Source organism: Episyrphus balteatus, chromosome 4 (genome assembly GCF_945859705.1).
Source record: "Episyrphus balteatus chromosome 4, idEpiBalt1.1, whole genome shotgun sequence".
NCBI classification, from domain to species: domain Eukaryota; kingdom Metazoa; phylum Arthropoda; class Insecta; order Diptera; family Syrphidae; genus Episyrphus; species Episyrphus balteatus.
In genome coordinates, this window is record NC_079137.1 from 21,162,624 (window position 1) to 21,187,963 (window position 25,340).

The window sequence follows — 25,340 nt, forward strand, 5'->3', positions numbered from 1 at the left end:
GTACTTTGACTTTGAGCATATTTTACAATTTGTCACAACCTCATTTGCTTGTTTGGTCATTTTTGGAAAGAAGTAGTCACATAGAATTTGCTTAACGTTCTCTTGAGCTGCTCTATGAGCTCGGTTATGTTCCGTAATTACAATTTCTTTTTGCTCATTGGGGTCAAATATATCTAATACAAATTTATTAGTATGCCAAAACTTAGTTGATGGAAATAACTCGACTAAATTGTTTTGAATAAAAGCCAGAATTGGTAACTCACAATGAATAACGTTGACTACATCTGTTTTAATTACGTTTTTTAAAGTGTCAATTAAAGTATTTCTATCGGAAAAGTTTATGAAATGTCTAGTTTTCTTACCAAATATTATAAATGTACGAGTTGAAGCGCTTGGAGCTTCCTCTATAATAATTTGATTTCTGAAGCAGTTTAATGGCTTATCTGTTGTTTCGATTGTATAAGTTAGAGATATTTCACTATGCATTGTAGCGGCATTAGAAGATGATTCATTATCCAATGCATGAATGTTTTGTCTTGAAAGCGCATCCGCGACATAATTCTCTTTTCCTGGTTTGTAAAATATTCGAGGATTATGCTCGTCTACAAAAGCTTTCCAGCGCTTAATTTTTGCGTTTGTGTTTTTGTCTGAAACTGAAAATGAAAGAGGCTGATGATCTGTAAAGATATTTAGACTCTTTACTCCGTAAAGATAATTACGTAGGTTTTTTAATGACCATACTATGGCCAAAAGCTCTCTCTCGTTGGTTGCAAATTCTAACTCTTTGCCCTTGAGAGTTCTTGAAATCATTGTTATCGGTTTCCCGTTTTGCGACAAAACCGCTCCGAGACCGTACGATGAAGCATCCGTCGTTAGATCGAAAGGCTTCGTGAAGTCTGGGTATAATAATGTTACGTCTTCTGACGCCAAAATGTCTCTTAGTTTATTAAATGCATCAAATTGTTTGGGACTCAATTCTATCTTAACTTTTTTTGACTGATTAGCACTTATTTTACCATTTTCACCTCCTAATATATCAGTCAGTGGTCTAGCTATTGAGGAAAAGTCTTTTATAAAACATCTATAATAACTCGCTAGTCCCAAAAAAGATCTGAGTCCAAAAAGTGTTGAAGGTTGAGTGAAATTTTTTATTGCTTCCACTTTATTGGGACATGTTTTTATACCATCTTTAGATACCATAAATCCTAAGTATTCAACGTTTGTTTTGAAAAAATTTGATTTTTCACGTGAAACCCTCATATTTGCATCATACAATTTTTTTAAAACAATACTGATATCCTCTACATGTTCTTCTTCAGTTTCAGAAAAAACTATTACGTCATCGACGTAAACATAGCAAATTTTCCCAATATGTTCACGTAGAACATCATCTATGGCCCTTTGGAACATGCTGGGGCCATTTTTTAACCCGAACGGGAGGCGACAAAATTCATATTTCCCTCCATTAACGGAAAAGGCTGTCTTTTCCCGATCTCGCTCGGCTAATTCGATTTGATGAAACCCTGATTTTAAGTCCAAGGTTGTAAAAAATCGTGCCTTGCCTAAATTTGACAGAATTGTTGTGACATTTGGGATGGGATACTTATCATCTATGGTTCTCTGATTTAGCTTTCGAAAGTCTATTACTAGACGTTTCTTTTTATTTCCTATTTCGTCAGTGCCCTTTTTATCAACAACCCAAATAGGATTGTTGTAAGGTGACCTTGATGGTCTAATTATGCCATTCCGTAGAAGATCTTTTATTTCATTGTTAACAAAATCTGTTACACCCATAGGATAGGGGTAAAATTTGGAGTAAATAGGATCTTCACATTCAGTACGAATTGTGGCAACTATATTTGTGTTGTAAGGCAATGCCTCATTTGGATCTGCAAATGTTTTAATTCTATTGTTAATCATTTTTTTAAAGTCGTTTTCTATAGATTTTGGCACATCTATATCCTCTACTCTTGTAAAGTTAACATTCTGACAACTATGAAAACTAATTTTTTCAGAACCAGAATCGAAAATGATTAAGCTTTCCTTTAAAGAAATTGTGGCATTGATTTGCGTTAGCAGATCGAAGCCAATTATCCCATCAAATTTTTCGAGGTGTGGTAGTATAAAGAAAGTACTTGTTACCCCGAAAATTTCAAAAAAACATTTGGATTCAACACTATTGAATCCATGTATGGACTTAACTAGGAACGGAGTATCTACTGGAACAACATTTTTTATTTGGCGTAGCGGCTTAATATAGTTTTTCGAAGCTCCAGTGTCAATTAAAAACTTCATTAATATCCCTCCTACTTTTCGCTGGATGAATGGAAGGAGGGATCTTCCCCTAAAAAATGGACGTAGTCAGAATTTGGTATTTCACTTTCAAATTCATTTGATTGTGATTCTGCCAAGGACTGATAGTCAAACTCTTCCCTCTGAGAAGGATTATCCTGCCAGATGTGATTTAACCTCTGACGTCTTTGTCCAGATTGTCTCTGAACACTATTTGGTCTTTCGAACACTTGGCTTTTGTTGTATGAATTGATACCACTTTTGTTTTGTTCAAAGCTTGTAGGCTGTCTAAATCGCGAAGATGTTGGGTCAACATCCATTTCCTCAACAGGCTCATTACTAATTTTATATTGATGATTATTATTATTATTATTTGAAAGAAATTGACTGTTCTTCGATCTATCTTGACTGAAATAAGGATTCTTTTTAGAGTTATTAGCCTGATTGTCAAAGTTATTACCGTAGTAATTTTTATTTTGATATTTATTCTGTGAGCGTTTTTCTTCAAAATTACGTGCAAAATTTGTTGCAAATAAGTACCTTTCGTTGTTCGACTCTATTTCTTGAGCCAATGCTAGTGCTTTGGGCAAGTCAGTTGGACGAGCCGAAAATAAAACGTCACTCAATGGTTTCCTCAAACCTGATATAAACACTCGCAGAGCGTCAGATCTATATTTTTCGTTGAAAGCAGTGGCTAATGCACTGTCATATGACATATTAGTTTTGTTTGTAAGGAGGGTAAGCTTTTTTTCAATCTCGTCATAATATTCTAGAACGGTAAAGTTCCCTTGCCGCAATGTACTGAGTTCTTGCTCAATTAAATAAATCGGACGAACATCGGCGTACGTAAAATCTAGCCTAGCTATAATAGCTTTAAAATTTAAAACTGTATTGAATGAAGCTAGAGCGGCATCGGCCGGACCTCTTATTTTGTTTCTAATTATCCCAACCGCTTGATAGTGCCTGGAACTACCATCGTATTTCTCAAATACTTTATAGGCGGCGTGTACGGCTTGACGCCAAGAAACATAAGTGCCCTGTTTTCCCTCGAATTCGGGCAACGATTTGACTATGTCTAGGGTTTCCTCACATTTAACACCCTCTCTAATTTCAATATCCTTAAAAACTTCTATTTTATTTTCACTATTATTACTAACACTTAAAAACTCAATAGTTTCATTAAGTTTTTTTTCGAACTCCTCCTTTTGTGTAGTTAAAGCACCACGAACGGCAGCCTCAATCACAATTTTTAATTCTGCCGCGTTCATTGCTTCTTTCTGTTCTTTAGTTACTATATGACCACTAATTCTTAAATATCCTAGTCTTTCTAAAGCTTCATCTAAGCTTTTACTAGAATCTCCCATGAAATTTCATAAGCACAAAATAACACTTGCTTACACTGTTATGTTAAGATAATAAATTAATTTGATGATGTAATACTTAATTTGATAAAATAATAATTTTTTCTTACATTTCCGAATTTATTTAATAAAATATGATGCAGCTTCAATAAAATATTTAATTATTTCCAAATAATCTTGGTTCAGCTTCTTGGTGGGTTCAGCTTCTTTATAAGTTGGGCGCCAGTAATAATAATACGTTTGTATTTGGTATATGATATTTTATTCGAATCTCTTTAAAGACTGAAGACTTAAGTTCTAAGCTAATTCTATTCTACCCTGCTGCTGGTGCAGCAATTATAATATTTTGCAGCGTGTGCAAAATATCACATTGCTTTCTATCTTTTTTGTGGCTGACGACGGTGTGAACGACTTCGTTTATAGAAGTCGTTGTGTCAGCATATAATGTTGTATGTCGGCGATGATATTGACGACGCGACGACGACGACGACGACATACACGACCGTCGCTTCCGCTGACGACCTAGGAGATCGTGTTAACTTATATATTGATTTAAAGAATGTTTCCACAGTTTGGTGGCAACCAAAAACTAATTTTGTAGCGATCGCAAAAAACACAAAAGATTAGCTATTTTCTTGAAGCGATGCTTTAAATCCTTTATTTGAAAAATAATATGATTAATTTATAATCTAATTATAATATAATAAGTTGGTACTTACAATAGTTTTCTTTAATTTTTTTTTTATTTAAGTTAATCAAAAAGTTAGGTTAACAATGGTGGGTGGGTACTACTTTACTTTACTTTTAAAATGCGCCCGGAAATTAAACTTTTTTTGTCTTAAGTTTGTTAAGTTGGTTGCAGTTGCAGTTAGTTGCAGTTCCGGAGCTTTAAGCCCTAAGCCACCAGGGATGTAAATACTATTACACCCCGTTTTCAGCGGCTGTTAACAGGTTAAATGCATTTACGGAAAACAAGAAACCAATTGTTTGGAAATTATTGTTTTAAAATTTTTCGCAAAATATTAAGTTCCAGCTAATGTTTATCAGGGTTTCACAATTTTAGGATAATTTAAAATAAAATGAAATGATTTTCAATAAAAAAAGTATATATTTGTTTACCAGTTACTAACGGTACTTATTAAAGAACCATTTTCTTGATATTAACGAAAATGTTAATATTTTGTTTTGGACAGCATTGCAAATTTGTTTGAAAATTTCTTGAAATAAAAAACTTTTCATATAAAAAACAACTCTAAAGATTTTAATTTGTTTTATGAGAAATAATTAAATGGCGAAAAGTACTTCGTTTGAATGTCAAAACCACTTAAAAACATGTTTTTGTCCCGGGTTTCGCTCCCAGAAATATGGTCACCGTACTAATAGTTAAAAATGACTATTTTAATAGTTATGTAATTACTACGGAATAGTCAATTTTAACTATTTTAATAGTCATTTTTAAATATTTTTTTGTGGCATGTGACTATTATAATAGTCATTTTTAAATATTTGCAAAATTTCATCGATTTCTATAAAGTAACTATATGCAAATATATAGTTACAAAATAGCTATTTTTTTTCTCTGAGTATAATATCTGAGCAACCAAAAAAGATATGAAAAACTTTTAAACACATTTACAAAGAAAAATATTTCTTCTAAAATAAAGAACATAAATAAACAGAAAAATGTTCATTAACTGAGTAAAGGCATACCAAACGAAGAGTTTTATTAAACCCTTTCGGACCCAGCGTTACTATCATGTAACATTTTTTTAAAAATTCGTAAAAAATATTATAATACAGTAAAATAAGGAGAAAAAATGGGTAAATCTCGGAATGAATGTTAGTAGAAATTTTTTTTGCTCAATATCTTCCTTTTGCCATTCTATAACATATCTCAAAAGTCTAGAAAAATCTCATGTCCGCTTGTCGCGATTTCAAGGTCAAATCGCGAAATGGAGATTTTCAAAATTAGCAAAAATAGGCTATGGTATTATATACACATATGATACATGATTTCAAGGTATTTTTTAATGCTGATTCCAAAAACTCTAAAATCAAGACAATCTGACGTCTCTGGAAAAAGTTATACCTGTTTTTCATCTGTCAACTCATATTATTATAACAGTTGCAAACTTACTGCCGAAAAACCCTTAAAAGTTATGGTAGATGAACCAAATTTTGTATGAAGATTTTAGAATACATCATTATTAAAAATCAAAACAATCCATTACAAAAAATATATATACCTACGAAATAATGGTATTTTTTGATGGAGGGGCAAATTTTAGGATATGCACTAAAGAAGATTCTTGTTCATCTTAGGAATAAGTGGTAATAGGCTAATTTTTTCATTTTAATCTTTGTTTGGATATTCTTTAACTACCCTTAAAAAATCTAAAAAAATCTCATGTCCGCAAGTCCTAATTTTCTTGGTTTGAAGATAAGGTGCAGATTTGAAAAAATTGAAAAACTACTCTTCAGATATTTGTGTCAGATCAACATGAATAAGGTACATTACTTTTCAGGGATGGTCATATTGATTTGTTTGTGGGTTTTGTTGGAATCAGCGTTAAAAAATACCTTGAAATGATATGGGTTATGTTGGTATACATATAAGAATCTAAAGTTTTCTTATTATTTTTTTTAAATCTGCACCTAACTTAGTATAACCTGGAAAATTAGAACTTGCGGACATGAGATTTTTTTTAGATTTTTGACATAAGTTATAGAATATCCAAACAAACATAGAAACCAAAAAATTAGCCTATGAGCACTAATTCCAAGATTGTACCAGAATGTTTTTTAGTGCACATCCTAAAATTTCCCCTTTTCTCAAAAAATACCATTTTGTCATAGATATAAATGTTTTTTTGCATTGCATTGTTTTGATTCTTAATGATAATGGATATGAAAACCCTCATGCAAAATATGATTCCGTTACCATTACTTTTAAGGGTTTTTCGGTAGTAAGTTAGCAACTGTTATAATAATATGGGTTGAAAGATGAAAAACAGGTATAACTTTTTCCAGAGACGTCAGATTGTCTTGATTTTAGAGTTTTTGGAATCAGCATTAAAAAATACCTTGAAATCATGTATCATATGTGTATATAATACCATAGCCTATTTTTGCTAATTTTGAAAATCTCCATTTCGCGATTTGACCTTGAAATCGCGATAAGCGGACATGAGATTTTTCTAGACTTTTGAGATATGTTATAGAATGGCAAAAGGAAGATATTGAGCAAAAAAAATTTCTACTAACATTCATTCCGAGGTTAAACCCTTATTTGACTGGATTATTAAATTAAACAATTTTTTAGGTTACGATGGCTTAATTGAAAGATAATAATGCCTAGTTACTGGATTATCACAAAAAGTTAGTCAAATATCATACCTTTAATTTTTTTTATCGAGAAAGGGACTGAAATTCACATTTTTTTTTTTTTTGCAAAAAAATTATTTTTTATATGTATATGGTCATAATTTTGAAAAAAAGTTATAAAAAATGTTAATGCAGAAAGTGTTTTGTTTTTTTTTGCTTAGAAGAAGTAGCATACATTATAGTTTCATAAAAAGTTATTTTCTCAGTTCTCCGACTTTTTTTGGTGGTCATAGGCAGTGCATGTTACTTACATGTAACATGAGAAAAACACATTAGTTTTGCTATTTATTATTTTGGAAAATAACTTTTTGCTATTCACATTTCTTAGTTGTGATGTTTTTGACCCGATAATACCGAAAAAACATTTTTTAATATTGATTTTCAAATGGGTTCGAAGGGGTTAAATAATCGCTTAATGGTATCAGACCTTGCAGATAGAGAGTTACTGTAGAAAACATTTTATTTTCATATAGTATAACTAAAATGCACCTCTTTAATTTTCCTTATTTTATTCCTGGACACCCTGTATTTGTTCATTTTAACAGGATATCAACAGAGGCATACTTTGAGCTGCCGGGGCCCCGGGGCAAGATTAAATTTAGGGGAAGACATATATGTATGTACTGGCGAGTGATTTTCTCATAGAGAATGAAGTAATAGCCCTTCTAAATAAAATGGACGTACCAAAGAAATTCGAATTTTGTAAAATAGACCTTAATTATAGAAGCAAAACATTAGAAACTTACAATTTGGCATCTAAATGTTTTACTAATGCTTACAATTGTTGTTTATGAAAAGCCTTATAGAAACGAACAACATTATCGGCTTTTGATATGAATATTTATTAGAGTACTTCTTTTAGAGTGCTTCTTTTAGATGCAGTAGGCGTGAAAAAATGTCACTTTTCCACTCTTTGAAGTTTGCAATGAAGCTTTTTTCTACATGGTCTCCCGTGGGATCCTGGCATCTATCGGGCGCCTCGGGGCACGGCTCCGCTTGTCCCAGTGGTTTATGCCCAGGGATATCATAGCAAAGAAATAGGGATTAATTGGGAAAAATGGAAACGGTATTTCGAAATCTATCCGGAGATTGCTGATATTAATGATTAATAATGAACCTTCTAAGAAGAGAGCAAGTCTTCACTTTGGGGGACAAGATCTCCAGGATATTCATAGCTATGTACTTACCCGTATCAAATATTGATCAAACTTTGCATTAAAAAGTTAGATGCCTATTCAATCCACTACAGAATAAAGAGTTTGTTTTTAGACAAATGTGTCAGGGAAAAGATGACAAAATTGGGGCTTTTATCATCAAGAACCAAGTGGTTGAGAAATGTTAAGAAGAGAAAAATATTAGAAGAATATTAGAGTGGGGCAGTTTGTTCACAGTCGATTATCTTTTAACCAAGGTTTATTCCGTAGAAAAATCCTTGATTAAAAGATAATCGATTGATGGAAAAAATTAGATCGTCCAATTTTGTTTTCATGGGAAAATCGAGCTGCCATCTTGGATTTAAGGAAAAATAATAATCTCAAAACATAAAAAATAATTATTAAGAAAAAGAGTACCATGTAAAAAATACAAAAAGGAATTTAAATTCGAAGCTATCGCGGCACACTGGGGCCTACTATATTGGAGGGATGCCCATAAGTCCATTTCTTAAATTATAACTTTTACTTTTTTTTGTTTTATTTCATGAGTATTGAGTATATGTGCTTCCCTATCTATTTCTAAGCTTTATATCATGAATTAAGCACAACAGCCTAAGAAGTGAAGCATCAAAGTGCAAAGTTTGATACCATTGATTTCATCCAGTTTTAGTGGTTAATCATGGATATAATTTTTTTCTTCGTATTAAGTGAAAATAAAAATAACTAAAAATTATCAGCTATGGGCCAAGGTAAGTAGAGTTCACTGAAGTGTTTTTTAGAATTATACTTTTTAAAATATCTGAGATATTTGAGGCTAAAGTCGGAGGTCTTTTTTCGAGTAATTATCGATTTTCATGGAAATGCGCAGGAGGCTTTTACTTTTGAGTTCAGTTTTATGTTAAGAGTACCTATATGCATTATAAACAGGCAATAGTTTCAAAAGAACCTTGCGCATTTCCATGAAAATCGATAATTTCTCGAAAAAAGACCTCCGACTTTAGCCTCAAATATCTCTGATATTTTAAAAAGTATAATTCTAAAAAACACTTCAGTGAACTCTACTTACCTTGGCCCATAGTTGATAATTTTAAGTTATTTTTATTTTCACTTAATACGAAGAAAAAAATTATATCCATGATTAACCACTAAAAGTGGATGAAATCAATGGTATCAAACTTTGCACTTTGATGCTTCACTTCTTAGGCTGTTGTGCTTAATTCATGATATAAAGCTTAGAAAAAGATAGGGAAGCACATATACTCATGAAATAAAACACAAAAAAACGTAAAAGTTATAATTTAAGAAATGGACTTATGGGCATCCCTCCCATATAGTAGGCCCCAGTGTGCGCGGGTGCAACACGTTTACAAGTCAACCGAAAATAAGTAACGGTAAGGAAAACACCAACAAAATATTATTTTCTTGTATGCAAAAAAATATCTAGCATATTTCACCACATGTCTAAAGCCAGAACTATAATTGTCGGATCGTCGGATGAAAACGGAGGGGAACAGCGCTCGCAACCGCACTCGACGGATGAAAACTTGTCGAAAATACAAAGAAAACAACAACAATTGACAGTAGCTTCCGACTCCATCCGCCAATTATGGTTCTGGCTTAACAAGTAAGTTTAACATCAAGCTGTCGGTAATGGAAATTTTGAGCCTGTACTACCAGCCATGACATAAGCAGTTTGTACTGACTCTTTTGCATTAAAGGAGCCTTCCCAAGTGCAAAGAAATAAATGTTTCTGTTAAATTTCGACTCATTTTTGCTTGTTTTTATTAAATACAGTTATTTTACTTGTTATTATTACAAAAAAAAATAACAAATAATGAAATTTAGAAATTATGCCAAAGATCGTCTCTACCGGAATGGCCCAAATATTATAATTGTTGATGTCTAGCAATAAATAATTTTCTACAAGTCTTACCTATGTATATCATTTTTGTCAAAAATCAAAAATGGCCGAGTTATTTACTAAAACTTGTTTTTCCTTAAATCCAAGATGGCGGCTTTGGCTCAAGCTCGGTTTTCCCGAAAAACTGGTTTTAAGCTCTCGGTGAACCCTCTACCGTCCTTGGAAACAAAATTGCAACATCTAATTTTTTCCATTTCAGCTTAATTTTTTGAACATCCCGACTGGGCTATTTTTCTGGTAAATTCGTTAGAAGCAGAATGTAAATATTCAAATGGAACAATTTAGTGCCTTCCTCAAAAATTTTAATATATTCGAAGTTATTGATCAAATGAACAATATGCACAAGATTCCAATCGCCCAAACATCGTCTTGCTCAAACGTTATTTACTACCTACATAAACTACTGGCTTTTTGAAAACGTATATCTTAGTAACGAATGTGTTGCCGTTGTGTTGTAATAAATATTTTTTTTTACATTTGAAGCCGATTTGTGAGAAATTTGCTTCTACCGCCTAAACGATTTAATCTTATCCTTCACTCCCATATAATTTTTTCTATAAATAATCTAAATAATCCTTATACATCATTTTATTTATGAAATTAAAAAAAAAAGTTTTGAAAAAAATGTATTTTTAGTTTAAAAAAACAAAACGGCAAAACCGGCAATTTTTAACACATAGATTTTAAAGTACTTTTCATTGCCGACGTTTAAGAACTGAAATTATCAAAATTGGATCTGTAATTTGGTTTAGTTACTCCACTAAAACATAATAAAACGATAACAATGCAAAAAAATTCAACAAAAACTTGCTAAATTGTTAAATAAAATTGTATAAAATTGTTTATTTGTTTTATGCTGGTAGTAAATAACGTTTGAGTCGAATAAATAGCAATATAAACAAGAAAAATCACTCTAAACCGGGCAAAATCCGTAAAATTATTGAAAAAACTTCCGAAAAAAATTTTGTTCGAAGTCGTACCGATAAATCGAAAAACTAATGATGCCAATCGATTTCTCAGGTCCGAATCCGAAATAGGGGGAACAGTCAACAGCGCACTTGTCTCAAATTTTTTTTTTTTTTTTGAAAAAACTTGCGCAGTGTTATTTCGGTTAATACCGAAATCAAGAAACTAAAGAAATTTCTGTTGCATGGTACCGACAAACTCCTTGACGTTTAATGATCTTTCGATGCTGTTATCAACTGCTATTTTTTGATGTTATTAAAAATGGCGATTTTAATAACCTTTGATTGTTTTTTTTCATGCAATTTCTTTTTTTATTGACATCATTAAATTTAGAAAAATGCGTAACTTAGGACATTACATTAAATATTGAATTTTGTCGGCTTTAAGTATACAGTATAATATACACCATTAAAAGTTCATTTAATTCACTTTTCTTTAGTTAAAGTCTTTATTTTTAGGGAAAATTTATTGAGTCTCCATTAAATTAAAAATCGTCATTAAAAAAAAAAGAATTTTTTAAAATAAAAAGGAAATTCATTTATTCAGTCTATTTTAAGGATTTTTTTGAAGTTTGACATCATTAACAAATAAAGCATTAAATTTAAAAGCCCATTTAGATAAAACGCCAAATTCGACAGTTATGGTGTTTTCGTTTGGTAAAAAAATCAATTTATTTTTTTAACTAAATCTTAATTGTAGTTGAACAGATACAAAATTGTTTTTTTTTTTTTGACAGATCTAAATCTTTGGTAATAAAAATAAATTGATTTTTTTTACCAAACACTATTAATATAGACCAAAGTTTTAATGTATGTAAATCTTTTAAGGTCTTTTTTTGTCGAACTTAAAGAATTTACAGCGTTCTTAAACAACAATTTCAATCACTTCTCATAACCGTTGTTTTTTCTTCCAGGTTGCATTCAACGATTATTTTATACTGATGCATGCGCTTGTGCATTGTGCATGCATATGTAGTTACATTTTTATTTATATATATTTATCTATAAATTATCAGATTATCTACATTAGTGATTTTTCATCGTTTTTAAAATGAAAAAAAAAAATATCCATTTGACTTGAGATATTTTTTTTTTTTTTCAAAATACAGTTGAAACTCGATTAACCGGGATGGTCGGGACCGAGTCCATAACGGATAATCGAAAACCCCAAATAATAGAACTTTTTTATTTAAGAAAAAATGTATAAATTATGTACTATGTATGTATTCAAGTTTTGATTTAAAAAATTATAATAAAAAGATACAAAACAAAACGCTATTCCATAAAACGTAACAATTCATATTTTTGTTTGAACATCACGAGATTAGCTACGAGTATTATGAACTTTAAGGAAAATTACAAAAAATTGTTGCATTATTGTGTGACGGGGGATCTTACCCGTTGTTAAGTTCAAAATACGGGGAACTCAAATGAAAATCAATTTTTTCGGGTGGAATATTGTTCACGTGAAACTCACGATAGGGCCGAATGTGAATGCGGTGAACTAGCAGTATATCCTGATATGTTATTGCAGGATAATTCTACTTACAAAAAAATTCAAAATCTATTCTTTATTTATGAGTACCTACCGATTTTTTATTTAAGAAAAAATGTATACATTATGTACTAAGTATGTATTCAAGTTTTAATTTAAAAAATTATAATAAAAAGATACAAAACAAAACGCTATTCCATAAAACGTAACAATTCATATTTTTGTTTGAACATCACGAGATTAGCTACGAGTATTATGAACTTTAAGGAAAATTACAAAAAATTGTTGCATTATTGTGTGACGGGGGATCTTACCCGTTGTTAAGTTCAAAATACGGGGAACTCAAATGAAAATCAATTTTTTCGGGTGGAATATTGTTCACGTGAAACTCACGATAGGGCCGAATGTGAATGCGGTGAACTAGCAGTATATCCTGATATGTTATTGCAGGATAATTCTACTTACAAAAAAATTCAAAATCTATTCTTTATTTATGAGTACCTACCGATTTTGTATTTTTTAGTTAAATTTCCACGGGACACTACAAAGTTTATTTATCAAATCCATTTTTACTAGTTTTGATAAAACTACACGTGATCTTTTATTTGCCCTTAACAAAGAAAAAGCCATTATTAAAATGCTTCACTTACGGTTTCCCGTAAAACTGAACATTATCCAATACAAACATAAGATACAAAACGCAACATGAAAAGATGCAATAGATACGAAATTTCGTTAGTTTGGAGAAGTGAAGGAACTTCTTCCGTTCTCATGTTACGAAAAGTAGAGTTTATTAAATACATTTTCTTTATTGTCGAGAAAGAATGTCAAATATTTTTATCACGGATAATAGAGCGTCCCGGTTAATCGAATCCCGGATAATCGAGTTTCAACTGTAAATTAAAATTCTTTGGGATTTTTTAACGGAGTTTTAACTTGAAGCTTCCATTAAAAGAAAAGTAATTAACTAAAGAAGAGTAAATAAAATGAATATTTAATGATGTGTTATGTGTACTTCATGGCGTTATTGGTTTAACGATGACCCTGAAAGTAGCAGACAACAGACATAAAAAATCTTTGGCAGCGGATATCTAAGAAACAAGAATAAAAAATGGATTTCTGTAAATGGCGATTTGTTGTAATTTTGATTTTGAATATGTGCCATTTTTTTTTTTTATTTCGGTAATGTGTAAAATTTTACAGTAAAAATAAAACTTTGGCAAGCTCTCCTGGCCTAACGAATGGACATTATTTAATGAAATTGAAACAGTATACTAACTTTTCAAAACTCTAAATGTGCTATTTTTTAGTGTTTTGATTTTTTGCTTAGATCATTTGGCAGCTTATAACTTCCTCAAAAATGACTATTTTTGAGTAAATAAAAAATATACATGAAGTATTTTGAAAAATCTACATGTGCTATTTTTTAGATTTTTAAATTTTGTAATGGGTGATTTTAAATTTCAAAAAACTAATTTTTAAAAGTTTGGCCGCGGATATAAAAGATGTGCTATTTTATAGATTTTCAAATTTTAAATTTTTAAAAAACTTAATTTTAAAAATTTTGGCCGCGGATTAGAAGCCTATATTTCTTAAAATTTTTTTTTTTAAATATGCATGTATTTGTTTTTTCAAAACTATTTTTTAGATTTTCAAATTTTTAATTTTTTAATTTTAAATTAACAAAAAAAAAACAATTTTTAAAAGTTTGGCCGTGGATATAAAAGCCAATATTACTTAAAAATTTTTTTTAAAAATTTGCATGTATTTGTTTTTTTCAAAACCTACATGTGCTATTTGTTAGATTTTCAAATTTTGAATTTTTTAATTTTAAATTAAAAAAAAAAAACTAATTTTTAAAAGTTTGGCCGCGGATATAAAAGCCAATATTACTTAGTTTTTTTTTAACATGCATGTATTTGTTTTTTCAAAACCTACATGTGCTATTTTTTAGATTTTCAAATTTTGAATTTTTTAATTTTAAATTTTTTAATTTTAAATTTAAAAAAAAAAATAATTTTTAAAAGTTTGGCCGCGGATATAAAAGCCAATATTACTTAAATTTTTTTTTTTTAATATGCATGTATTTTTTTTTTTCAAAACCTCTATGTGCTGTTTTTCAGATTTTCAAATTTTGAATTTTTGAATTTTAAATTTTTAAAAGAACTAATTTTTAAAAGTTTGGCCGCGGATATAAAAGCCAATATTACTTAAAAATTTTTTTTAAAAATATGCATGTATTTGTTTTTTCAAAAGCTACATGTGCAATTTTTTAGATTTTCAAATTTTGAATTTTTTAATTTTAAATTAAAAAAAAACTTAATTTTAAAAATATTATTAAAAAAAAAAAATATATACTAATCCAGTCAAATAAGGGTTTAACCTCGGAGTAAATGCTAATAGAAATTTTTTTTGTTCAATACCTTCGGTTTGGCATTCTATAACATACCTCAAATAGAAAAATCTCCCGCAAGTCGCGATTTTGAAGGTCAAAGCGCGAAATGGGGATTTTCAAATTTAGAATTTTTAAAAATGTGCCATTTTTTTTTTTTTTATTTCGGTAATGTGTAAAATTTTACAGTAAAAATAAAACTTTGGCAAGCTCTCCTGGCCTAACGAATGGACATTATTTAATGAAATTGAAACAGTATACTAACTTTTCAAAACTCTAAACGTGCTATTTTTTAGTTTTTTGATTTTTTGCTTAGATCATTTGGCAGCTTATAACTTCTTTAAAAATGACTATTTTTGAGTAAATAAAAAATATACATGAAGTATTTTGAAAAATCTACATGTGCTATTTTTTAGATTTTTAAATTTTGTAATGGGTGATTTTAAATTTCAAAAAAACTAATTTTTAAAAGTTTGGCCGCGGATATAAAAGCCAATATTAATCTTTAAAAAAAAAAAAACATTTATTTATTTTTTCAAAACCTATATGTGCTATTTTATAGATTTTCAAATTTTAAATTTTTAAAAAACTTAATATTACTTAAAAAAATTTTTAAAAAATTTGCATGTATTTGTTTTTTTCAAAACCTACATGTGCAATTTTTAGATTTTCAAATTTTGAATTTTTTAATTTTAAATTAAAAAAAAAAACTAATTTTTAAAAGTTTTTTTTTTTTTTTTAAACCTCTATGTGCTGTTTTTTAGATTTTCAAATTTTGAATTTTAAATTTTTAAAAAAACTAATTTTTAAAAGTTTGGCCGCGGATATAAAAGCCAATATTACTTAAATTTTTTTTTTTTAAATATGCATGTATTTGTTTTTTCAAAACCTACATGTGCTATTTTTTAGATTTTGAAATTTTGAATTTTTTAATTTTAAATTAAAAAAAAACTTAATTTTAAAAATATTATCAAAAAAAAAAATATATACTAATCCAGTCAAATAAGGGTTTAACCTCGGAGTAAATGCTAATAGAAATTTTTTTTGTTCAATACCTTCGGTTTGGCATTCTATAACATACCTCAAATAGAAAAATCTCATGCCCGCAAGTCGCGATTTTGAAGGTCAAAGCGCGAAATGGATTTCTTAAGAAAAAAAAATTTATCTCGGTTATTTATGAAATATTCCCAACAATGTTATACCATTTTGAAAAGAGAATTGAACACACCAACTTTTAAGGCAACTTGCCGAAACATCGTAGTGCATTTTTCTTACACTACGGCTCATTGAATTAGAGTCATGTAAAAATTTTTAGTACTAAGTTGGGTAAAAAAGTAATATTTTCTTTAAAACTGATGCAGCTGAGTTAAAATTTTTGAATGCATTTGATAGCAGGGTTATTCAAGGTTCCGTAACAAACTTTTAAAAATTAGTTTTTTTGAAATTTAAAATCACCAATTTAAAAATTTAAAAAATAGCACATGTAGATTTAGAAGTTATAAGCTGCCAAATGATCTAAGCAAAAAATCAAAAAACTAAAAAATAGCACATTTAGAGTTTTGAAAAGTAAGTATACTGTTTCAATTTCATTAAATGTCCATTCGTTAGCCCAGGAGAGCTGGCCAAAGTTTTATTTTTACTGTAAAATTTTACACATTACCGAAATAAAAAAAAAAAAATGGCACATATTTAAAATCAAAATTACAACAAATCGCCATTTACAGAAATCCATTTTTTATTCTTGTTTCTTAGATATCCGCTGCCAAAGATTTTTTATGTCTGTTGTCTACTACTTTCAGTGTCATGTTTAACGACGTTGTTAACTAAGGCCGTGTGCGTTAAATAGTTAGCCCCGTGTAAAATTTTTGACATAATGATATAACTTTATATTTAATGGAAACTGTGGTAAAAATATCCTGGGGGTTTTTAATTTGTTTTTAAAATATAATCCGTCAAAAGCTACGATTTTGTCAAATCAAGATTTGAAGGATAAGCAATATAAAAACATAAATCATAAATTATTTTGTTTTCATTAAATATTGTTTAAATTTTGTAAGTTTTCCAAGTTGGTTATTTATAAATATTTTATTAATTATTTAAAATTTTTATATAAAGGCCTGATGACGGGGATAACCATCCCTGAAACGTTGCGCCAAAAAATAAAAGATAAGAATTAAATAAAATTGACTTTAAGCCTACTTTAAAAAAATTTATTTTAATTATAAATTAATTGTAATTATTCAATTCTAAAAATCTTATTTTAAATATTACCTATTAATGTCATAAATACATACACACCTATTTTTTCCTAAATATTGTATTCTAGACCATTATTCACAAAATCTTGTTTTTGTTTTAATGGACGAATAAACAAACTTTTTTCAAACTACATAAATAGCTAATAATGAAATTATACAAAAAAAGACATTTGACGCTAACGGAGAGTGAATAAAAATAAATCATCTTTAAAACCTCCATTTCCTATAAATATCCCTCCTTAAAGGTCGAATTTGGCGTTTTAATGCTTTAAAATGCTATTTGTTAATGATGTCAAACTTCAAAACACTCATTAAAAGAGGCTGAATAAATTAATTTTGTTTTTAATTTTAAAATTCTCTTTTTTAATGATTATTTTAAGTTTAATGGAGATTCAATAAATTGGCCCTTAGTTACATTTTTTTTTCTTATGTTAAGGTGCAAGAATTTCATCACGAATGACTTAGGTATTTAAGGAAAAAAAACTTACATATTCGCGATGTTCTTTATGATTTGTTTCCGCATAACTTGCACCGTTTGTAGCACCTATTGATTGATTACGTGAATTACGATTCCGTAGTTTGCTTTCTTTTGTCATGGGACCAGCACCCATTGTAGCCATTCCACCTAGCAGATCACCATGCGATGTATAGGATATTCTGGACTGATGCGAGGTATATGATGAATGTCTAGATCCTGTGTTTACATATTACATATAATATAATAAAAATATTTGTATTTATTAATGAAACAAACAGCAAAGAACATCACCAACCTAAATTACCATAATAGACAGGCACAATTATTGCACCATTTTCTTCGGACATTGGTGTTACCGCATTTGAATCATCCGCATAAGGTAAATGCTGCTGAGCATCCTGATATGTTGATAATACGAGCGGTTTTCGATCGCTACCAGGTATGCCAAAACGACCTCTACCGTTTCGTATTGTATACTGATGGTTGAAATTGTACTTTAGGAATGTTAAATTAAAAAGAAAATAATTATAATTGCAATTTTTATTTGTAAGCTTCTTTATTTTTCTAATTTTGTATTTTAACTTTTGTGTCGAAATATGAGACCAATACAAAAAATAACAACATGGAATAATATTAAAAGAACCCAATGAACAATTAAATTAGATATAAAGAAAAACGTAAAAAATAACCAAACAAAACATGATGTCAAATAATATTAACCTGAAAAAAGTGCATGATATCCATAATATAATTATGTATATTGAGTTTTACTTTAAAAATAATAACTGAATGATTATTATTCACGAAATTAAAAAAAAATGTTCGTATTCTTACCTTGTGCGAACTACGTGATCCTCTTCGAATGTTAAACGGTGAACCGGGTAAGGATAAGGATGTCTAAGTACCAAAAAATAAACAAGAAAATAATGAAATCAAGTCTCAGAGAAAAAAAAACATAAAAGCTATAGTCGCATTGAGAAACACATTTTTTTTTTGCAATAGTAAGTTTTTTATCCAAAAGAGTAAGGGTAAAATTTCGATTATTTTTTTTAATTAGTTGTTTGTGTATTTTTGAAAAATTAAAAATATAAAGAAACCAATAAAATAAACCACATATCTACTGGAGCTTTCATTAGAGAGCTAAAAACAAACAAACGCATTTAAAAAAAAAACGCTAAATTTTTTTTACACTGAATTTGGAGTTGGCGGAAAACACTGTCGAATTTGTATTCATAACAGAAATGTAGACATAAAAAACCATTTTCAAATATTTTAAACTAAAACTATCAATTTCTGTAAAAGCCCTCTTAATTAAAATTTGACATTCATCACCACACATGGTACACACTTCTAGTTTATTTATCTTATGAATACGCAAACAATCAACTAAATACACACATTCCTTTTTTTCTTTAATTTCCAAATTCATTTGTTCGAAAAAACTCATGCTAAAATTCAAAGTTTTAATTAAGTCATCTATGTGAAAGAGATTCCCGTACATTTTGTACGTGAACGATTTCATCGCTCGTGAAGCAAAACTCTCCAGTATTTTATCCACCAGGATTTACAGGAACGTTCACGGGTGAACACAAAATAAAAACTTGTATGGATTCACGACTTGCTTCAAAAGTATGTACTAGGCTTAAAGGAGAAAGCTATTCGGATCCAGAATGAAATCTTAGCATCCCAGTAAAAATATGTATATTTTTTTTTCAAGGTACAGGCTATTGAGACTATTGTGGTGGCTTGCAATCTGTGAAAAGTCAATTCCTTTTTTGATAGGATCGTTATAGGGGGTCCAAGCTCACAAAAATATAGGTACATATTAGGGTGGGTCAACAAAAATGGAAATTCGTTTTTTTGATTTGGTACTTCGAAAACTCGATTGCTAAACACCTCTAGAATATACTCACCAAATATGAGCTCTTTATCTTAATGGGAAGGTCCTCCGCTTTTCAATTTTCCATTTTTACGTCAAGCTTCTGCCAAAAAAAATAATTATTTTTTTATTAATTGACTTTTTAGCCAATTTTTTTACATATTCTTGTAGAAAATTGAACGCTCTACAAAAAAGGTCAAATACACTTTTTTGAATTATCTAACCGTTTAGTAGATATTTGAGGTCCAAAAATCGAGAAAATTTTTAAAAATTCGTTTTTTGTTTTTAATTTTGTAACAGATTGAAAAATTATAATAATCAAACGCGCATAACATATTCTTGTAGGAAACAGATTTCTCCACAAAAAAGGTCTTATTAACTTTTTTTATTAATCTAACCATTTGAAAGATATTCGAGGCCAAAGTTAAACAAAAATATAAAAACTTTTTTTACTTTTAAAAATTTTCTAATTCACTGAAAAGTCATTATTATTAAATAAGTAAGATGGATTATAGTATTGGCTTAAATGTTCTACAAAAAAGTCCATGGCCTCAAATTGGTTGCTTTAACCGAAAAAAACGAATTTTTATAGATTTTCACGATTTTTGGACCTCAAATATCTGCTAAACGGTATTCAAAAAAGTGTATTTAACCTTTTTTGTAGAGCGTTCAATTTTCTACACGAATATGAAAAAAAGTTGGCTAAAAATTCAATTAATAAAAAAAATATTTTTTTTTAGTAGTAGCTTGATGTAAAATGGAAACTTGAAAAGCGAAGGACCTTCCCATTAAGATAAAGAGCTCATATTTGGTGAGTGTATTCTACAGGTGTATAGCAATTGAGTTTTTGAGGTACCAAATCAAAAAAACGAATTTCGATTTGTTTGACCCACCCAAGTACATAATATCTTTAAAAAAGGTAGGTAGGTAAGAGAAAAAATTTAAATTGACAAAAATTAGTGCGTTGTATAAGTATAAAAATTAGGAAGGCTTGTTTTTTCCATATAATTCGTTATTTCAGTAAGTCATAGGCCATAAGTTACTAACTGATAACACAAAAAGACTGCACTTTGTACCTTATCTTATAAGCCTTTGGCTAATGCATACAAGAAAAAATAAAAATAAAAAACCAAGCGCAGCCACATTTTCCGATTCTTCTGGAATAGAGAAGCGACAAACGAACAATGTCACCATGCCCACCCTGAGCAGTATGTCTATCACCGCTATTCAATAAACGGCATTTCCGCGCTGGATCAAGAAATCAACTATTCGATCGAATCAAAAAGAATGCATAGGAAAATTTCTTATTTGGAAGATCAAAACGCGCGCCTTGAATCTAAACTTGATTATTGAAAAATTAATAAAAAGAAAACTACAATTTATGATAAAAATTCAATTTTTTTGTAAGTTATCGGGTTTTCATTAAATGTCTCTTTTGCCCGCTGAAGAGCCCTGCAAACGGTCACCAGAGTATTTTCACGTCCACCCATGTGCTTTTATACAATAAACATTCTCCGCGAAATTGTTCTTATATAAGTCTGAAGTTCTTGCAAAGCATTAAAACTTTTAATACCGCGCATAATGTACATTTGCGATTGAAATCGATTAATTAAAAAAATTGTTTTTAATTTATGTATGTATGTATGTATGTAAAGCGAAACTAAACATTTAAAAGAAATTCGACAGAAAATAAGCACGAAACTATTTGGTTGACGTATAAAATTCAAAATATCATTTCAAACCGACATTATTCTGTTTATTGTTACACATATTTCAGGGTTAGGTTAACGTGGCTATCAGCAGGAGAGCTAATACACTTAGGTCCATTTTCTTCACTCGGAGTTGAACAAAACTTGAGAATTTTTATATTAAAAATTCTCAAGTTATGTTCAACTCCGAGTGAAGAAAATGGACCTTAGACCATGATTGGTCCGTTGTGATACCACAATGAATCTTTGAGTTTTTTTTCTTCCTATTAGTTGAACCATTTAGATCTTCTAATAAAGCGAGCGAGACTACCTATGTAGAGATTTGATGGCTCACTAGGATTGTTATAGTAGAATTCTCTCAAATGGAGTGTACGTCTTTGAGATAACGCAGGACATTCACAGAGAAGGTGAGGAATTGATTCCACCTCCTCCTCATCCATGCAGCTTCTGCAGAAATCATTGGAATATATTCCGAGGCATGTTGCGTGATTGCCTATAATGGTGTCCTGTTATGACACCTATTACGGAGCTGATTTGTGATCTGCTTAGAGATATTAAACAATTAGAGCGCTTCAGATCCAGTATTGGCCAGATCTGTTTAGTCGCTATACATGTGGTGATATTATTCCACCTATATTTTTAGGATCTTGTTGAAGCATTAGTTTACTTTACACGTAGCGATGGGAATACCTATGTTGACCTTATTTGGTAATAAAGGTATCAGTGTTCCACTTTTGGCAAGTTCATAAGCTCTGCAACTTCCTGAAATTCCTCTATGACCCGGCACCCAGCAAAAATGAATGTTAAACTGCTGTGCCATCTCCATCAGAGAAGATCGACAGTTAAAGCAGTTATTGAATTGGTAGAGACAGAATCAATTTTGTATTTCCTGGAGAAGAGGATTAGATCTGTTTTGTGGGGATTTACATTTAGTCCACATCGATCGTTAGCTTGTTTAAGGCATGTTTTAAGAGATCTTTAAGGGTACTGGGGTGCAATATCATCCGCATATGCAATCACTCTGTAACTCTCCGCCTCTAAATGTCTCAACAGCTCATTCACTACCAAATTCCATAAGAGGGGTGAAAGGACACCGCCTTGCGGCGTCCCTCTACTGCCAGATCTTCTTGCAGAGGAGTCGCCCAGCTTTGAATTGATCATTCTAGTAGTTAGCATTTGTTTTATAAATTCTCCAAGCGACTCTTCCACCTTAAGAGATGACAGTGCAGACTCGATTGCAGATGTGTTGACGTATGTATTGATCATAGTATACTCTTTAAATTGGGGGGATGGTTCTCACCAGTGTATGGAGAGCTGTTTACACCGATTTCCCTTTGCAGTAAGCATGCTGTGCCAAAGACAGAAGTCTAGTATCAATGCTTGTTCTTAAGTGGATATCCATCATTCGTTCAAAGGTTTTGAGAAGGAATGATGATAGACTGATAGGTCTGAGGTTTTTCGGTTCTAAATGGGAATATTTTCCTGCTTTGGGTATAAATATAACTCTCATTTGCGTCCATAGCACAGGTATATAAACTAGTTTCAAACAGCTATTGAAGAGCATCTTAAGGATGGGCAAAATAATGCCACTAGTATTTTGTAGTTCGGCTGGTATTATGCCATCAGGTCCTGCTGATTTGTATGGTTTGAAGGTATTGATTTCCCAGAGCAGTTTTTCCCTTGTGATCAGACCTTGAGGATAAGTTGCAACGTTTTCAGATATACTATATGTAACGTTACAAACAGTTTGAGAGTTTCTTGGCAAATGAGTTATGAGTATCAAGAAGCAGGTTGAGCGATTCATCGCAAGAACTGGTCCAAGAGCCATCCCAGGGATATTTGTCAGATCGGAAGTTGGCCAACTTTAGATTTAAGACTGGAGAGTTGAGACAAAAATTAGTGAATAAAACGAATTTTTAACTTGAGATTTATCTCTCAAGTTTAGGTCATCTCTTGAGTTATTCAACTTGAGATGTTGCCCCAAGTTGAACAAAAGTGAATAAAATGGCCCTTAGTGTGCTTAAGGAGTCCAGCAAGCTGAAAAATAGATGGAAACATGACTGTTTTGAACGGTAGAAGTGAGTGGAGAGTTTACGTTAGGTTAAATGGGGCGACAGTTGATGTTGTTACCGTCACACTTAGATCAACGTAGATCCCTTGTGATACCCTGAAGTATTTATAACCTCATTAAAAAAGTGTAATCCTATGAATCCTATGGTTTGTTTGTCGAGCCACTTGGTAGACTTGACAAAGTTCAGGGGGCTATTGCCTGACAGTTCTGATAGTTCTTCTAATTCATTAAAGAAGTAGTTCCCTAAAAATGTTTTTCTAGTGCGGCAGAGTGCTGGACAGTGACACAGGAAGTGAGTAGTATCTTCCTGTTCTTCGTCATTGCCGCAGCCACTACATAGGTCATCTGTGCTAAGCCCTATTTTCTTTTTATGGTAGCCCAGTAGGTTATGTCCCGTTAAAACACCTATAAGGGATCTTAAGGGATCTTAAGGAAGGTTTACTGAGTAGTAAGATCTTATAAGATTTTTTCTCGTCGTAATTCGGCGAAAGTTTCCTGGTGTGACCGCAGGTATCTAGGAGGTTCCATCTTTCATTGGTTTTTTTGAAAAATATGTTTGACGATATTTCGTTTCATTTCACATTGTGGGATTCTGATGTTATGGTCTATGAGAGAAGGATCAAGTACTGAGCCTTCCCTTGCAAGCTCTTCCGCTTTTTCGTTGCCGAACACAGAGTTTCAGAGTGGAGAGTTTACTTATATAAGATCTTCCGGTCAAAGATTATGGTGTAGCTGCCGGTACCTGGCTTAAAATAAATTTGATTTTAAAGTAGAGACAAAGACATTCTCTGAGCATATGCCATTGGAAACTTCAATTGACACTAATATTATGTTCTTCAGTTTGAACAACAAATTTAAATTTGCCACCTATATTAAAGTGAAAAGAAAAACTTCTCAAAAACAACTATCGTTGTCTGAATACGGAACAAGCATTACATCATGAATCTTCTCCATTTCCTATTATGGAAGAATTGCTGATGTTATATTGAAGGCTTAGCCGCGTCAAACAAATTCAGTAAACAAGCAAAAGCACGAACCTACAAAAAATTAGTTTGATACGGATTGTAAAACTGCTCAGAATCTTTCGTTTTCTTTTCTCGCCTTATTTCGTTCGCTCAATAATCCGTTCTTTAAATTAATGTACGTAGAAGCGAATAAAAAACAAAAAACACTGTGTCTGCAGAAGAAAGAAGAATACAACAGATGCGTAGAGGAATCATTGTGTTCGGCTAGATCTACTGCCGATTTCTGGAAGGCAATAAAATTAGTAATTGAATCGAAACCAGTTATTGATTAACCTCAAAGCGACAGTGCTAAAAGATTACTTTTTTTCGGAATGTAGGGCCTCAAAGTTCCACTATGCAATCCCTCTCATCAGGGATGAATCATTGGACACATATTTCACCGAAGAAGAATTGCAATTAGCATTGGATAAAACGAAAAACAACAAATCAGCAGGAACTGATAGAATACCTTCCGAGTTCTTCAAGTACGCCTCGTCTAATTTCTTATCTTCACTGATGAAATGCTTCGATGCAATTTCCGTCCCCTCTACGTTTCTATCTTCTGTCATCTTTCCATTATTTAAAAAAGGTGACTTTTCTGTCGCAAATAATTACAGAGGGATATCGTTTTTGAACGCAGGAATTAAGATATTTACGAGTATATTCTTTTTCAGATTAACAGAATGGGTTGCTGATAAGAAAAAACTTAGTGAGCTTCAGGCAGGATTTAGACCTGGCTACTCGACAATAGATCAGGTGTTTTTACTTAAAAAATTTGCTGAATTTGATCTTCATCGAAGCAAAATACTTAACGCTATCCTTATTTGAAGGCTGCCTTTGATAGTATAGATAGAGGAACGCTGAAAACTTCAGTTCTTCAATGGGACTTAAACAAAGCTGTGCTTTGAGTACTCTCCTTTTCACCCTATTCATCGATGATTTGGTAGAGCATGTCAGAGGAGGAGTGCAGATTTCGG

At 30.9% G+C, this 25,340-nt stretch overlaps 1 protein-coding gene across 50 annotated transcripts in view; it reads right to left on the minus strand.

Moving 5' to 3' along the window:
* Positions 1–25,340, minus strand: part of LOC129918435 (sodium channel protein para) — a 559,170-nt gene that overhangs the window by 255,130 nt on the left and 278,700 nt on the right. For 48 of the 50 annotated variants that reach the window (XM_055998972.1, XM_055998988.1, XM_055998970.1 and 45 more), the window contains 3 exons: positions 18,535–18,597; positions 17,996–18,194; positions 17,711–17,916 (listed from right to left, as the gene is read on the minus strand). In XM_055998972.1, coding sequence (XP_055854947.1) covers positions 17,711–17,916; positions 17,996–18,194; positions 18,535–18,597 — 468 coding nt within the window. The remainder of the gene's footprint in view (positions 1–17,710; positions 17,917–17,995; positions 18,195–18,534; positions 18,598–25,340) is intronic. The other 2 variants (XM_055998965.1, XM_055998976.1) reach the window with 2 other exon arrangements.